Here is a 17,544-nt window from a genome sequence, read left to right as displayed (position 1 = left end):
TTCAGGCACAGTGTTATGATTATCCATACTGCTTAACTGGTAGCACAGCCCCTTACAGGGGTTGGCCTGTGCCAGCAAACGCACTCCCAGACAATGCCCAGACACTCCTTGGGAACAGTGCAGGCAACAGATTGTTTCCATTGCACATAATGGGTGAGGCCACCCTGAATTGTGGGGGTGAGAGATTTTAGCCATATGGATGCTATGTTGTACTTGTTGTCCTCAGGGCCAGAGAATGAGCCATTGCCTGTTTTATTTATTAGTATATCTGTAGCAAATAATTCTGTCCAAATGCAAACAGAATTTTGCTGGGCTACTCACATATCTTTGGCAAGCGCTTGATGCTCCACAAAGGTTACTAGCCAGACGCAACTCCAGACTGGAGCTGAATTCATGTATTATGTAGTGCTGAGTCTGAAGCAATAAACCCTATCCAAACTCAAGACGGGAGGGCACTGCAGAACAGGGAGGGAGGATAATATGAAAATGTGCAAGTAGATCTGGAGGAATGAGCTTGAGTCTCGCATGAAGATAACAAACCCTGCTGGTTCCTGCAGGGCCACTTAATTATCTTTGAACTACTCCACAGTAGTTCCTATACCTGCAGCACATTGCTGAGATTTTGTGCTGCCTCAGCAATGAGCTGATACAGGTGCCAGGGCCTGACTTGGCTCCAATTCCAGTTTGTGCGCAACAGCCCTGCTGCTGCTGGACACAAGGTGGCCCAAGCCAACAGCTCTTTCATGCCAGAACCTGCTCATATCATTCCATCTGGGAAGCAGTTGATATGCAACACAGATAAAGCAGCCAGAGAAAAACAGGGTTTTTAAATAATCGTTTGCTTGCTTTGTTGCTCTTTTTTTTCATACTGTTGATGTTTTCTCTTGAAAAAAAAAAATTATAGGGATACTTCCAAATTATAGTGGACAAAGAGAGGAAGATTCCTCCTTAAGCAAAGGCTTGAATAATGAAAAATGAAAGTTTCTTATTTCTCAGTTACTTTGTTATAGCTTGGAAGGAGTAACTTTTGTTGAAACAGTTCTAGTTCTGCCCTCAAAATGTCAAAAATACTATTTTTTTTTTGTATGAAAGAAAAGGCACATGTAAAACTGATTCCTGGGAAATACAGAGTATTTGCAGTTCGATGTTTCCAGAAGATAAGGGCTGTGGGGGAAGCACAACTGAGAATTCTGTACCCTCTGAGAAATTATCTCTTTAGGGAAGGAACTATGTGTATTTACACAACGGTATAAGTCAAAGCATAATTCTTAGGTGTATCATAGAAAATGTATGAAGAGACAGTATTTTTTAAGTGTTTAGAATCTTCTAAATTCTGAACAAAATGAACTTGGAACACAACTCCAGTACTGTGGAGTAAAGTCCTCTTCTGAAAGATGAACTTCTGAGGTTTATCATGCATCTGTTTGTAGGATGGGACCTCCAAGTGAGAAATGAGGGAATTATTAACATAGCAGTCAACTCAAATTTCTGTCAATTACTTGATTTAAAAATGGAGTTTAACATAGTATAATAGAAATGTACAACTATAGCTCTTACCTTAGGAAATTGCCCTTATTGGGCCTGAACTAAATATAGAACTGGTCAGGGCAAATGCTCTAAAGGCAAACATTTAGTGAAAAGTAAGGGTGATCCTTTGGTTCAGAGAGGTGGAAGAGGGTTTGGTACACTATGGCTCTAGCTGGTGTTAACATGGCAGGAAAAAGTACTGGAACTCCTGCCACAGTACTTGCCAGTCTTCCAGTATGTTTTCAGCTATCTGTCTAGAGATGTTGCATCCACATGTCAAATTTTGAAAAACACTCACACTAGTCAAACTAGAGAAATGTATTTTAAAAGGTGGAGTAAGAAATTATGCTGTACGTCATGCTTTCAAGAACTGATTGAAGTGGTTTACCTCTATGGTGATTTCTTCAACAAGATACTTTACACGCAGAAATTAAACATTAGATGTTGATTATAATTATACTTTAATTATAAAATTAAACTTAGTAATGTACTGAAAATAACAACTTTGGTTTTATTTCTCTCTTTTAGATTTCAGGAATATAAAGTCGTAGAAGCTTTGGTAGGACTGCTGACTGACCAGCCTGAAGAAGTTCTTGTAAATGTTATCGGAGCACTGGGAGAATGTTGCCAAGAGCCAGTAAATCGAAGTACTATCTGTAGATGTGGTGGAATACCACCTTTAGTGCAGTTACTTTCTGGAACTAATCAGGCACTACTTGTGAATGTCAACAAAGTATTGGGAGCTTGTGCAACAGAACCTGATGCGATGATGTAAGCTATTCATTTTCATAGCATTTTAAATATTGAAAAAAACCCTTCTTTTTAGTAATTCCAGCACAAATATAGTCAAGTCTAATCTGATTTTAAAGGATATTTTACTTTCTGTTTTTGACAGCACTGAGTAGGTTAGTTACATCCCTATAAAATGTACTATATATATATTTTTAAAATATTTTTATTAAAGAAGAACTTTTACATTTTTGGGAAAATCAGACAAACCTTTAGTAAACTGATATTTATTAAAGCTAAAATTCAGAGTTAAAGGGCACCATTTTAAAGTGGTGTATAAGTACCTGTTTTGCCTTCTCCTTTTACATCTGTTCTCAAATCATAAATAATAGCCTAAATTAGAGAAAGTAATTCTAAAAGGGAAAGTGTGCATTTGCTGTAATGGAAAACAATTTTAAATTTTGAAAAGTAGAGCAATACTTTTGTGTTTTATCTGTTTTGTCTCTCTCCGTCATTGCTTTTATGAACTCGGACTTTTTTTTGACCCTTTCCTCCTCTTTTGTTCCTTTGCAAAACCAAAGAAAAAGACTGTCTTTTTACTGAGAGGGTTGTTGCTCTCTTTGGTTTTGTGATGTAGATGTGTACAGCTTACAAACATCCTTGAGTTTTATGATTAAGTGTTCCAGTTAAATGTTGAGGTCGGCATTTACTGTGCTTACTGTTCCCCTACAGGGATATTTACCTCAAGATTCTCGGCATATTTCCCTCCTTATACATGAGGAAGGTCAGAAAGAGAGTTTTATTAATCTCCTCCTGTTCTAATTTGCATAATTCACTTGATATTCATATAGCAGTGTAGGGAATTCTTTTCCTGAATAGGGCTTTTGTTTTCATGCTTTGGCTGTCACCCAGTGGCAAAAGGCTAGATGGTACCCAACTGTAAACATGGCTTGCATGAACAGTTAGCTATGGAGCATTAAAGTATACATAAATGAAAGCACTTTCACGATGTATCTCTCTAAAAATCATTCTTTAGTGCTATGCGTGAACCTAACAGAATTAACATTGTAAATTAACTGAGAAATTTAAATACCAGTAAATATTAATAACACCTCAAACATATTCTAGTACTTAGGACTATCGTTTGTAGTATCCAATATAGATAGCTTTAGACTGGAATGTGGTCAGTATAAGCACCAGAAATAACACAAGTTGCTGCTAAAATTGTGATGAACAAAGTCCATTTGTTTTTAGGAAGGAGAGAGTATAGGTTGTTTGGAACAAAAATTTATGGAGTTTGCAAAGAGTGGACAAAGGGATCAAATGTTGAGTTTGGTTCATATGAGCGAATTATTTATTGAAGGTTCTCAACTCTTTTTTTTGTTTTAAATATTATAAAACATGAACAAGTAAGCCAGATCTTAGATCAAGAGTAGAATATTATTTTTACTATTACTACCAAAAAAAAAAAGTTTCACAGGCAGGACTGTGACATGTACCTGATGTATTGTGCTATTTAGACTTGTAGTACTAGAAGAGACTATGCTGCTGTCTTTTCCCAAGGTGTGATTCATCCGTGTGTGGATAAGTTTGATACCAATCCACCAAATATTTGAAGTCAATGCTTAGTTAAAACATTGACACCAGTGCAACTAGTCCAACTACTCACGTGTTTAAAGGATTTGTTTGCTTGATTACTCTGCCCCTCACAGGGTTAAGATATTTCATTCCCACCCTACACACATAAAGGGATATCAATTCCTCTCCCTTCTCCTCCTCTCAGACCAGTGGAGCAGGAATTGAAATTGTAGTTCCTCATCCAAACTGATCTCTTCCTTATTGGGAAGAGTAAGTCACCAGAGACATAAAGGATACAGAGTCTGTAGCATCACTTTATTCCATTTACAGAATTTGGGACTAAAACAATAAGTAGTCTTGTTAGAAACTACTGTGCAGAGATGTGCCAAGGTTGTATTCGAGAAAGAAGCAAAGCAAAGCCACTTGTAGCCTCTGAGTATATACAGGTGATGAGAACTTCCCATCATAGTTTGATAGTTGGCTGTTTCTGGTCATCCTGGTTCATTCCTCATTTCATAATCGCTTATTCCTCAGAATGGCTTGACAGGTTCTAGGAGATTAGTTATTCTCTACTTTTACCTTTTTTTCCTGGCAAATTTGACTGACAGGTCTTAAGCTCTATTTTCTTTGTCATCTGGTACAGAAAGCCCTATTTTCTTTGTCATCGGGTACAGACAAGCACTGTTTAACAAGTTACTGTTTTAGTTTGGCACTACAGAAATTCTGAAAACTATGATGATTTTTCTGGATTCTGCTATCACAAACTTTCATGTACTAGAAACTTCAAACAAAGCAGGAAAATTTAAAGGGAGTATCAAGCCCTCAGAAGGATTGAGAATTTTCAGACATATTCTAACATTTCATTAGCTGTGTGTATGTTTTATGAAGTGTGGATTAGAGACTAAATATTCAGTCGAACAGTCTTCTATTTTGAATGCGGTTATGCTTGCAGCAGTAGGTATGCAGAGACCATACAGACCAAAAGTGGAGCTCATGTGGCTTTTGCGAATGATTCAAGGGTATGTAATGAAGAGGATGGGATTAATATAAGAAATAAAAAACTGAGAGTGTTCTATGAAACTGTGCAGTTAACTTCTGAAGGAAATATTGTATATTTAGCATATGTTCCATGGAGGCATCCTGCACTGACAAAGAGAGAAGACTAGTAGATCAGCATAGGTGAGACTACAGCTTCTGTATATCTTTTATCTCTGTCGTGTTTCCTAGTTGACACTTTAACTTCAAGAACCACTCAGTGGAAGGTACAATAGTGTTACTTTTCTGCATCCAGCCTTTATTATAAGGCAACTTCCAGCAATTAAGGGATTCTTTTTGACTCTATTGAGCTATGTAAAACGAAGAATAGCAGCCAGTTTTACTCACAGCAAAAAATAAGTTGACTTTTCTTTAAAAGCCAAACCTATGTGACTGAACTTCCTTACTATTATGTGGACAGCGTGAAGTTGTTCTCCATACTTAGTCTGGTGCATGGCCACTGACAGATGCCACTGCACATCTTTTATATACATTTGTCTTTTTGAGGAACTTTATATAAGTTATTCTCTTTCTCCTATCAAAGTCAGAGGACTAGTGCATATTCTTCAGCTGCTGCTAGATTTTCATCTGCACTTTTCATTTGAAAACCTGTAGACTTCATCTCTAGCATTCAAAATTGAGGGTTTAGAATCTTATAAACTAAAAAGTACGATTATTTTAGGCCAAACAGATGGAGTTTGAGTCATTGGTATATAACACTATTTATCAAAGCAGACAACAGCAACTAGTGAAAGTTTTAAGAAACATGCTAAATTGTGGTTTCAAAAAAGACGAGATTACATTCTGCCAGAATTAAACCCTGTAATCTTACCAGTGAGCACAGTGCAGAGTCAGTATAACTTTGTTTATTTACGTTTGTATTTGTGGTCTAAATTGGCAGGCAATTAAACTAGACTTCTCAAAAGTACTGGCAAATGGCACTGTAACAGAAAAAGATTATAGATATGACAAACAGATGTCTAGGCTGTGTGTATGCATGTGTGTTCAAGCAATTCATGGTGAAGTTTCTTCTGGAAATGTTCAATATTAAGTTTGAATTTGAAAGAGAAGTGCTATTTCAGATTAACAGCTTTGCTAGTTTCAACTACTTAAAAAAAAAAAGAAAAAAGTTCCTTTCTAGAATTGTAAGCCATGTCTTGCACAGACATCTCGGGATGTTTGATGACATCATGATACCAAGATTCTTAAATGAAATAATGTGAAAAGTCATCATTAAACAACTGTTGACCATAAACAGCCAACAAAAGTGATTCGGAAAAATTAAAAAATGTTAAATTATCTGCACTGGCCAAATAGCAAATACCAGTTAATTGTAACCTGAGATTTCCCAGAGGCTGTCCTAGACACTCCAGTAATCTCCGAATGTGTTTAATTGCATTAAAACTATTTGCCTGTAAGACATGTTCTGTAGACATATCTGTGTGGAAGCCGAGAAGATGTTTTGCTCACCCCTGGCAGTTGCCTTTTTGCAGGGGTGCTGCCAGCTGCACACCCTTGGTCGCTGCTCTGGTCATGTCTGGCTGGCACAGCAGCGCGTGGCAGGAGCACCTCGTCACTCCTGCTGTTATTTTTCTAACTGCCAATACAACCACCTCTGGGTATTTTGAGGAGCAGAATAATTTACACCTCCTTCTAAATTGTATCAGTGATCAAATAAGAACAGTTTACGATGAGGTACAGAGCTTTGAATTAGAAGAGGTGGTCACTGGCAGTCTTAGGTCAGGTATATTGGAAGATGCCTCTGCTCTGTTAGGGAAAGAGCAACAATAGTTCAGAATACAGGCTCTTGCTTCAGAACTCTGCTTAGTGTTATGTACTTACAGTGAAGCACCAGGTGGCAATTACCTATAAGGTTTACATTTCTACTTTGTGTGACTTTCATACATCTTGATTTTGACTAATAGTATTTTATACATTAGATACATTACATACATGTACTTCAGCTATTCTATAAAGCAGTTCAATATTTGAATTTTAAAATATTAAATATTAGCATATTGTTATATCAACTGAATATCGTATTATATAATCTTTTATGAAATTCCCTTCAGCTTTCAAAGGAAATATTCTGCATTTTTTTGGTAGAAGTGTCCTTTAACAGTCCCGTGAGTGGTTGTTTAATACAGGTTTAACTGTAGTTCAACTTTATCATCATAATGTCAACAAATTATTATAAAATATATAATTTAAGGGACTGTAACCACAGAGTGGCTAATGTACTAGCTATGGATGTATACAGAATTGAATGCCAACCAAAGTAAATGTTAAGGTATAGTTGCTTGTCTTTATTGTGGTAAGTAGCTTTATTATACCATCCTGTTAATAATGTTACAATAAATTTGAGGTAATAAAATTAGATACAAAAGCTATATGCAAAAGCAAATCAGAATATTGCTTAGGGTAATGCCATCAGAACTGAAATTTTGAAGATTACAGGTCTATTTTCCCATCTCTTTCTTTGTTTATTTGTAAAGAAACCTAATGGAAATTTCACATAGAAAGGAATCTAATGTCTAAGCACTTTTATAGTGGAAACGTTTTTCAGGCCATTTATTTTAGTGTTCCCTTTGCTTTTGTAGCAGATATGCTCATTTAACACCCGGTTTCTTCATCTGCTACATTGTACAGTGAAACCTTAAAAATATTAAAAATTGAATTGGGAAAGGATTAGTCACTTGTTTAACAAACCAATTGGCAAATTATTAATTGGCAAATATATGTTCTCAGCAAGATGAAAATAAAAGGGTTAGTGCTTATTTCGTGATTACACAACAATAATTCTTCCAGTACAGTAATTTAAGAGCATCATTCTTGTATGTAGAGTTCTTTTCATTTGGGTTAATCTAGTGTAACTGAGAGAAAGCAGTAATCAGTGATGGACAGCGTACTTTGGAGATTTGTTTGTTTTGTCCTTATTGTTTATTAGTTTGATTTAGTTTGATTAGTTTGACATGCTGAATGGATGGAGGACGACCTTTTCAGATATTTTCAGCTGTTCTGTTGGGTGTAAGACAACTGGTCTTTCAGGTCTTCAAGCAAAAGGCAAAACTTTAGAAAATGAACCAGTGAGTGAAGCTAGTTTACCAGGAAAAGAAAATGAAAGTAAACTTTAAATTTAAAAGGAAGCTTTCAGAAAAATAGAAAGATAAATCAGCCTGGTGGTTCTTTTTTCTTTTTTTTTTTTTTTTTAAGTGTGGTGCAAAAATCTGAGCTATTTGGCTTCTACCTCTTGATTTTTATGTACTGGTTGGAGCTGAGTCATTTATACTTAGTCCCTCTTGGGAGGAAGTACTTCATGTTGGTAAATGGTCAGTACTCTGCTTGACTAGAAGAAAGATTCATGGGTTCTTTTTTAATTAATATCTCATCTAGGAAAAAACTCCTTGTGCTTTCTGAAATGTCAGGAAAGTAATGTTAAAATTGCCTAAGTGTGGGGGTTTTGGAGGGATTTAAAATCTTGTTTTGAAGCTTTTACTGAAGTCATCCTTATGATGTTGAACATACATAGTTAATTATGTAGTTTGTGATCATGCTATTTTCTTTTGATGTGTTAAGATTTCTGAATTGTCCTTTGAATAATGATTTTCTTGCAATTGATTTGGAGCTAAGTATGTAAAATAAGCTGTATTAAATTTAGCAGACCTTAAATAACTTATAGTATCTCAACCATAGCTTTGTACAAAAAAGTATTATTTTGAAAAACCTACGTGTTTAATCACTTTGGAATTGCAGTTATGTAATTGAATTTTTACTTTCAAGATTAAAAAATGAAGCTGTATTTGCTTTTCGTTATCTTCAGTTCATTTGCTTTGGGTTGAACATATCTTTTTGAAAAAAATGCATATTTGTGGAGGGTATTAAGTTCTGTTTGACCTTCCTTTCCATTTAAGGTATTCACTGGAGCCTAATACGCAGTTATGATCCCCAAGCCTGATTGATATGTAAACGTAACACAGATGGTGTAGAGATGATTCTGATGATAATTCATTTTTCAGCTAGTCACGAATCTGCTTTGATTACAGTGTGTTTAAGTAATTATAACACAGTGTTCAGTGTTAGTCTTGTTGGTAAGGAACACATGGGAAACAAGTTACATGTTATTCGTGCTCAACAAAGGGTGCACTGTGGTGTGACCATTTTAATTTCTAATGCTAGATTAGAAACGTAGTATTTTAAAATATGTCATAGAATAAGGTAAATACATTAAGCGTAGACTGAATAAAAAGTTAAGTACATAGTTTGGGGCATAAATATTTGTTTTGGAAAGTATTTGTTACTATATGAAAGAAGCCAGTATGCTTGAAATCAGATTTCACTTTGCACGCAGATCATTAAAAAGTCACATGCTTGTTTTCACGTTTCTATGAGTTCTGGTTATAGTGTAGTTTACTTTATCTTCTATAAGCATTTTGATTTACAGTGCTGAGAAGAAAGTAAACAACATTAATGATATTTAGTTAGAAAATATATTCTGTCTTTGCATCATGTATTCACACCTATCTGCTCTAGTAAGCATTTTTACTGAATGTGTTGATGGCGATTAGCTGACAATAAAACACAAGCACTTACAGCAGAACAGTATATTAAAGAAAATCATACCAATATTTCTTAAAGCAGTGTTCCAAACAAACATATAATTTCAAATTTGACATTGTCTACTCCATAATTAGTTAACTCTTTTTTGCTTTGTTTCGGCAATAGCATAATTGACCGTCTAGATGGAGTTCGTTTGATATGGTCATTGCTGAAAAATCCTGATCCAGATGTCCAAGCAACTGCAGCTTGGGCTATTTGTCCTTGCATTGAAAATGCTAAGGTAAGAAAGTTTTAAAGTAGTAGTTTTGTTATATGTATAGTCACATGTATTTTTAATATTTGGGTGATTTCCAGCAATACGTTGCTGTTTGCTGCTTACACTCTCTTTATTTTGTTCTATTAAATACTTAAAAAAATGATGTATTCACTTTTCAAAAGTGAATTGTCCTCTATGTAGCACTCATAGCATTCTGCTTTCCCTTTACAGTGCGTACTGTATTTGTAAAATGTATTTTAATAACCTACCAGGACCTAAACTTACTGTTCCCATATAAAGCATGTTGAAAATCTGACAATGCTGAAAACAGAAAGCTTCTACTCACAGGCCATGAATAGTAAAGGTAGTTGTAGTTGTTCTCCACTATGAGGTACTTCAGCTGTGTTCTCAAGAGACCATCATTTGGTTTCAGAGCATATTTCAGACCCGGTGCCAATGTAATCCTTAGATTTTCTACTCAGACTGCCAACAAAAAGTGCCAGTTGTGAATAGTGGTTGTTGTGCAGGTCAGTTGGGCACAGAAGACTGAGCTATTCATTTAGTTCATGTCAGTTTCCAAATAAAGATATAATGGTAAGTATAAGCTGTAAGTCATCTTCAGTGAATTCTTAACCACTGACCTGTGGTAAAATAAATGGAGAGGGTTTTGTTTCCCATTAGAAGTTTCCTAAAATAATAAGTAGACTTTTATCCTTAATCCTTGTACAGTAATATCTTCCGTTTCTAATTTACCTCCGAATTTGATGCAACTTTTGCATCTTCCCTCTACTGTCCCACAAATATATATCCTTCCACTTATCTTCTGAGATCCTGACCATGTAAAGAGTGGAAATTTCTTCAAAGGACTAGATACCCTTGGCATCCTTTGCTGGCAGTGTATGAAATTGAGCACTATATGGTTGCTATTAATTTCTATAGATGAGTAAATGTAGGTAGAGATTCATGGATGAAAGTATTGCGACAACATTTGGTCTTGATTTTCGTAACTTAAACATTTTCTGTTTCTTCACAGTGATTTCTACAGTGGCAGCTTGCTTGCCATTTTTCAAGCATGCTGGTTATTCTGAATTATCTTTCCATCTTTTCTTTTAAACATACTCTCTAGTATAATAAAGTTTTTGATGGGGTATATACACGTCTCCTCTGTCAAGATATGACTATACCTGACTCTCTCTTGAGTAGTCTTGCTATAACTGAATGTTCAAATTGTGCTTTATCTCAGAAGTGTGGTAATATTTATTATGTGTAGGACTCTGCAACCTGTAGTGCCAGAGTAGAACTTCACATTGCTAGAGCTTCCACTAAAAGCACTTTTTCAGAAACTAAGGGGACAGAGGACAGCTACTGAAATTGTAGACTACATGGATTCTTTTTCTTGTGTTTTTTCCCTTGGGTATTTGATGAGCGTAAGCTATATACATCCTTAGTGTAGCCATGCTCCTTTCATCTCTCTTGGCTGCCTGCCCGAATGTTAATCTGTGACCCCACAAAGAGTTCTTTGTGTGAGACTGAGGCAGAGTGGCACACTGAAACAAACCTACCAATAATACCCTTTCCTCTGACACTGAATGGAAAGAAGTATGTATAAAGCAGTGATTATAGCCACCCTGCGGAAGTGCAGTAACTATTTCTATCTAAACAATTTTTTTTTAATTTGAAGTTAATAATATTCAACAATTTGCATGATCTTCCAAGAAGCACAGTTTGGTTTATGCAGTGCTTGATTCAAAAGCAGTAATGAGTATATGACTTTAAAAGGATTATGTGCGTTCTGGCTTTTCCAAGCCTGTACTGCAAACCATGTTTCAAATAACTGTGAGCTTGGAATCTGGGTTTGTTTTCTTTTTGTGCTCTTCTGTGGAAGCTATAGTGATTCTCTTCTGTAGTGGGAGGTTCAAGATGAAATAGAACTTGTTAACCGTATCAGAAACATTTTTTTAGAACAATGTAGTGCAGCATCCATTTTTCTGCACAGACATTTTCTGTACATCCAACTTCAAGGTTATCTTCATATATATTTATAAAATCTTAGAAGCTAATCTGTCACACTGATAGGGCTGTTACTGTCGTAGTATGTGAGTACATTGTTATCTCTCATGCTCTTACTCTAACCATAATCTGTTGAAGATGGAAAGTCTACCATTTCTGGTTTACCACTGGGGCATAAGAGTCACAAAATGCCAAGACTTGAGTTCTGGAGGTATTTAGGTGCTAGGCAGTTTGGGGGCTTTCAGGTCTAAATAGTTGTCCTGCTGTTACACAGTTAATTGCAAAAGGAGCAGAATCCAAGTTCCTGGAAGCCTAGATTATATATGTCACCAGGTACATTATGGTAGCTGGTTCAGAATACTTCCCATAGAATAGAATTGTATCAGTATGATATAGCTAAGTGATATAGTATGTTACAGCAACATGATGTAGGTGAGTGATGTTTGGTCCATGACAGATCTAAGACTTCTTAAGTAGAGGACATAAATTGTACACTGTAGTACATAAACTGTTACAGCTCTGGCAGCTATAATATTGATTAGGTATCAGTCATCATTTCTGCATGACAGCATTAGTTCTAAGTATTTTTATCCTTAAGAATTTCTTGCAGAGTGAAGATCTTACAGGTAGGCTGGCAGTGATATAATTTGTGTGGTAGAACTATCCTGAGAAAATTTGCCCATCACTTGTGAGTGCTACTTGTGAGTCTGAGATAAATACCTCATTATTTTAGATAAAGTAGTTTATACATTTCTTTAAAATATAATAACATAAGAGACAAGACCGTCATTTGTTAAAGGAATTGTCTTAATAGAAGGAGATTCTTATTAATTAGTTTCTTACTTCCAAAAGGAAAAGTTACTGCTGCAGGCATATTGGTAATGACAAAGTGTAAGTGCACTGTCCAAAAAACACGAATGATTATGACATATGGCTAAGAAAAGTCTACTCAACTCTGTTGATTTTGGAACAGCAATATTTGGTTATGATGCTTCCTTGAAGAACAGTATTTATAGTGTTCTCCCAATGTACATCAGCCCAAACAGAAAAATTTAGAGAAAATCTACAAAGCTGTTGTTTTGGCTATTATAAAATTTGTCCAAAGGCATTGTGCCAGTAAGAGGAACACTGCCAGCTTGAGTTTGTATGAAAATTCCTATTTCCTCAAAGAGTAACCTTTCAACAGGATGCCTTGGAAAAAAAAAAATAAAAAAGAAGAAATGGTAGAGGTTATTTTCTGTCCTCATATTTAGTAGAGTTTTGGCTGCAAACATTAGAATAGGAATGGTATTGTCAGGCATCATCTTTTTCTCTGTCCTTTGTTTTTGTGTATCAGCTTTCAACTTTCAAAGTTTCAGTTATATGCTTTGTTTTAGCTACAACTGTAAAGGCTTTCTTAAAGAACTTCAGGAAGCTACATATGAAGTCTGTCAAAGTAATTGAAGTAAACAGTCTGAGACCAGGGATTTGAGAGAAAAGAGAGTGAAAGTTATTGTATTTTCTTAAAATGTACGTGCAAAATGAGATCTCACACCTTTCTGATAAAATGTGATTTTTCCCCCCAAAGTTCTTGCATGCCTTTTAGCTCTGAAGTGGAATTTGATGGGTGTGATGAAGGATGATCAACCATCTAAAATTGTCTGTGTATTTCCTACATGTGGGGAAAGAGAATGTCCGTGAGATGGGTATGTGTAAAGGTCAAGTAACTTTCACACTTACAAAAATATTATATACTGAGGAAACAACTTCTTCTGGAGCCAACAGCCTAGAGTTAACCTGTGGGTGGAAAATATGCTGCTGATGACCCATGCTATTTAGGATTCTTGCACAGATTTTGTTTGTTATGGAAATTTTAACATCACCATATGTATAAAACCACAGATATTATTTCTTTCCTAAAAGTAACAAAGGAAGGTAGTGGAACTTGGAAATTTTTCAGTTATTTGACAAATAGTAAAATTATTTGCTGTTTTAAATGAATTAAGATACTTTATTTAAACTTTTTACTAATTTAAAACTCTAGTGTATAAAGATCATTCATGCCCCATGCTCTTGTTCATTTGTTTTATATTTAAAAATTTTACTTAAGCAGTACCAAGGCATTTTTGTTTACGTACCATTCTTTGGTTAAACCTATAATGTCAAAACTCCCTGCTTGAGTCTGTACAGCATTTTTCCAGTTTCTTTGTTTTCCTTGCTGTGCTTCTTGCAATTCTGTACAGAAACCTTGGCAGTTCAAACTTGGTGCTCTTCCTGCTCTCTTTCCATTTTCCTATTTGTTTTCTCTAGACATTATCATTTTTAACATCAATCATACCTACTTCTCTATATTTGGTCTCATTTTCAGAGAGATTTTAATGCCTGATATCTGGATGTAGACTTTCCAAATTTTTAAGTGTTTGTTATGAACTAAACTTCAAAAGAGTACTGTAAGAGAGACAAAAAGGATTTTTTGGCTTGCACTTCAGGCTTTCCAGACCACCAGAGTCCTGGGAGATTTAAGAAGCCCAGGAAGCCAGGCCTGGCTTGGGGAGTTCATAGCTGGCTACCAGGGTACATGCAGAACCAGCCTGTCCAAGCTGCCTAGAATTTTAGTGAACCAGCTATCATTTGAGCCTCCTATAGACTTGTTACCCTGGAGATCCTCAGCGGACTGACATAAATTGCCCCAAGATCCTTAATGTCTACAAATATAGGAGTGCAGTTCCTGTAAAACACGTGACCTGAAAGCTGGGAAGCTAAGAGCGTGAGCCATATCTCCCTCATTGGGGAGCAAAGCAGCTGCCTGAGACCTTGGAGGCCATAAGAGGCCAAAAAGCTTAGGAGCTCCTGGAGACCTGGTTTTCCAGCTGTTTGGCAGCCCACCAGGCAAGAAGTGAAGGATTCTGTGAAAACCAGAAGCCCAGCAGCCTGGCAGGCTACTCACCAGCCACCTGGCTGACAAGAGAAAAAATGAAGAGGCACGTTGGTAATTTAGCCTGCCTTTCTGCCTGGTTTCTGTCAAAATGTTTCAAGAAGTCATTGTGTTCTTGTGGAAGGTTTTGGTTCCATTCCATTAGCGTTTTCTGATGGAATACTGTTCCACTGGAAAATATTTGACCAGTTTTCCATGTAACTTAGTTTCTAATAGCTACACCTGCTAGTCAACAGCTTGTCATGCAGCTTCTGTACTTTTAAATTAGACTTGCTAATTGGATTTTAAACATCTATAAAAAGTTTAAAGCCCATCCTCCTCACATTTTTTCTTTTTCATCTCTTCTTTGTTTTTCCTTCTTGTCCATCTCACCGTTTTCCTATTTTACCCTCTCAGTTGCCACATAGACCTTCCATAGATTTTAAGGCAAGAAAAGAGCACAGAGATAATTGTGTCTCATTTGCTGCATAATATAAACCAGAAAATTTCAAGCAATCATTTTATCTAGAACAGAAGCTTTTGACTGATCTATAACATATTTTATACTTTACACTTGTTGTTCAGATTCTTATGGGTCAGTAATGTTAAGTTTTACAATATGATAAGATTGCCTTCTCATATAACACTCTAATTTATGGAACCGTGCTGGAGTTGCACAGACACAAACAATAATTGTTTTAACAGTTTATTAGTTTGTGTTGTCACTGCATTGATTGTTTACCTAGACTGGCCTCAGAAAATGCTAATATTGCTGTCTTCCTTACAATATTAAACTACATATTAGTGATGGCTATCTCATAAATATATTAATAAAGAAGTTTGTGTAGACACTTGTTTGGATTCAATTCAATCCAAATCCAATGGAAACAATATTTAGTTTTTCCAGTTATTCAATGTTATCTGTTTCTCATACTTCCATTATTCAAACGCTTTTCAAAATAATCTAAAGCGAATCATGATGTTTTCTCTACTGTGGCCTCAGAAGACTTTAATGTTAGTAGTTTCACTCCTTCTGTGAAAAAAAATCAGGATTTTGGCATTTACTCAGAACTGAACTTCATTGAGAGTTGTGAGGAGGAGGAGAAGGAAGAGTAAGCATAGTCTGCCAGATTGAAAAGTAAGGAAAACAATAGACAAAAGGACTACCATAAGTTGCATGAGCGATTATGTAGACCTTTTTTTCCCCCACCATCTTTTAGAGAACATGCATTGCAGGCTTTCTTGGGCTGTGTGCTCGGCTAATGGACTTTGCTTTTGTTTCTTGAAAGTATCAATAGCAATATACTTGCCAGGTATTTAATAGTGCAATGATCAAATCCCCGAAGAGCCAAGAGTAAGGAGTTCTGCTCTTCCAGGCTACGGACTAACATTGGAGCCATGTTAAAGCTACTCTGCATTGTGGCTCTGGCTTTAGCTGCTCCAGGGAGGTGAAGAGGATGGGAAAATGTTGATTGTCTGCTGTTGTTTTCCCAACTCGTTGCATTTTCCCAACACGGAAGAGCTGTGAGATACAGTGAAGGAGTTTCATCTTACATGATGTTTCTTCATCAGTTCTGTTACAGTGGATGTCTCCACAGCTGTAGAGACTGGAATAAAAATTAGCCTTTAAATATAAAGTATTTTGATTAATGTTACCATGAAAGTGTTTAATAAGAAAAATTAATAGAAACTTAATTACATGAAATTGTGTGTTTCTCTTTTTCACTGAACAGCTATAATATAGAAACCTATCTGTTGCATTTCTTTATTTTGAATTTTAAATTGTATTGTGCATTAGGATGATAAGTTGTTCAGCTGATGATGGGGGATGGAAAAAGACAGCTGCCTTCATTAAAGAAATGGTAGTTTAAAAATTACTCTTGATAACTGAAGTTTATTTGCACAGCCATACCATCACTTTTTTGGACAAGAGCAATTTGATTTGACAGATTAGCTTCGACACCTTAAGCTTCTTAAGATGTTCTAAAAGTGACATACTACTTGTTTTTAGTGGAGGAGCTTTTCTCTTTTAAGTGGAGTTATTTTAAAGATAAACACAATGTGATTTTGTAATACCGTGTTTAGCTTTATGTCTTTCAAATAAAGAAACCAGTATTCACTTTGGAAAAAATAAGATAGGAATTCAGTTACAAAAGAATTCAGTAGCTCATTTACAAGAACTGTATGTCTCAAGGCTGATGAACTCTCTTTACTTAACGAAAATAACCACAAAAACACATATAATATGACAGCAAGAGAACCAAAGAATCCCAAATGTTCTCCTTTTATAAATACTGCAAAGATCAAGTGATTTTTCCAGATCTGTCTTTTTGCAAATATGCTTTCTGCTCCTAATTAAAAAAAATATGTGTAAAGCCGGTCTGTCTCGCAGTATTTCTGCTCTTGGCAGAAGCCAATGTAGAAATATGTAAAAAGGGAAAGCTAGCTAAATTTTGTTAATAGTAATGTAGTTCATCAAGATGAAGATATAGGCAATTAAAGAGTAGCAGGATGAGGCTGTTCTTAGCACAACAGGTAACTGCTGGCCTCAATGTCTATACCAGATAGTTTTTTTTACTACCTGAGATTGCAAACTCCCTTTGAATCCAGTTCTGACATCATATTTACCATAGTTTCTGAGGATGAAAACTTTGCTCTTTACTACTTAGAAGATACGGTCATGAAGTCAAGAAAATCCTGTTATCTCTTCATCTTTTCTTCACCCACTTAAAATGTGGTTTAACAATGTATGTTTCTTCATATCTCTCACCTCCAGTTGGAGGCCAGTATCTAGTGGAGTGCCTCAGGGGTCAGTACTGGGGCCAATATTATTCAATATATTCATTAATGATTTAGACGAGGGAATTGAGTGTACTATCAGCAAGTTTGCTGATGACACTAAGCTGGGAGGAGTGGCTGACACGCCAGAAGGCTGTGCTGCCATCCAGCGGGACCTGGA

General features: G+C 35.9%; 1 protein-coding gene across 1 annotated transcript in view; it reads left to right on the top strand.

Moving 5' to 3' along the window:
• Positions 1-17,544, top strand: part of ODAD2 (outer dynein arm docking complex subunit 2) — an 88,138-nt gene that overhangs the window by 37,699 nt on the left and 32,895 nt on the right. The window contains 2 exon segments of the mRNA XM_065831448.2: positions 2,056-2,298; positions 9,592-9,706. Of these exon segments, the coding sequence (XP_065687520.1) occupies positions 2,056-2,298; positions 9,592-9,706 (358 nt within the window).

Source organism: Patagioenas fasciata, chromosome 2 (assembly GCF_037038585.1).
Source record: "Patagioenas fasciata isolate bPatFas1 chromosome 2, bPatFas1.hap1, whole genome shotgun sequence".
NCBI lineage: Eukaryota > Metazoa > Chordata > Aves > Columbiformes > Columbidae > Patagioenas > Patagioenas fasciata.
The sequence above is the reverse complement of the archived record's forward strand: the minus strand, read 5'-3'. Positions and strand labels throughout refer to the sequence as shown.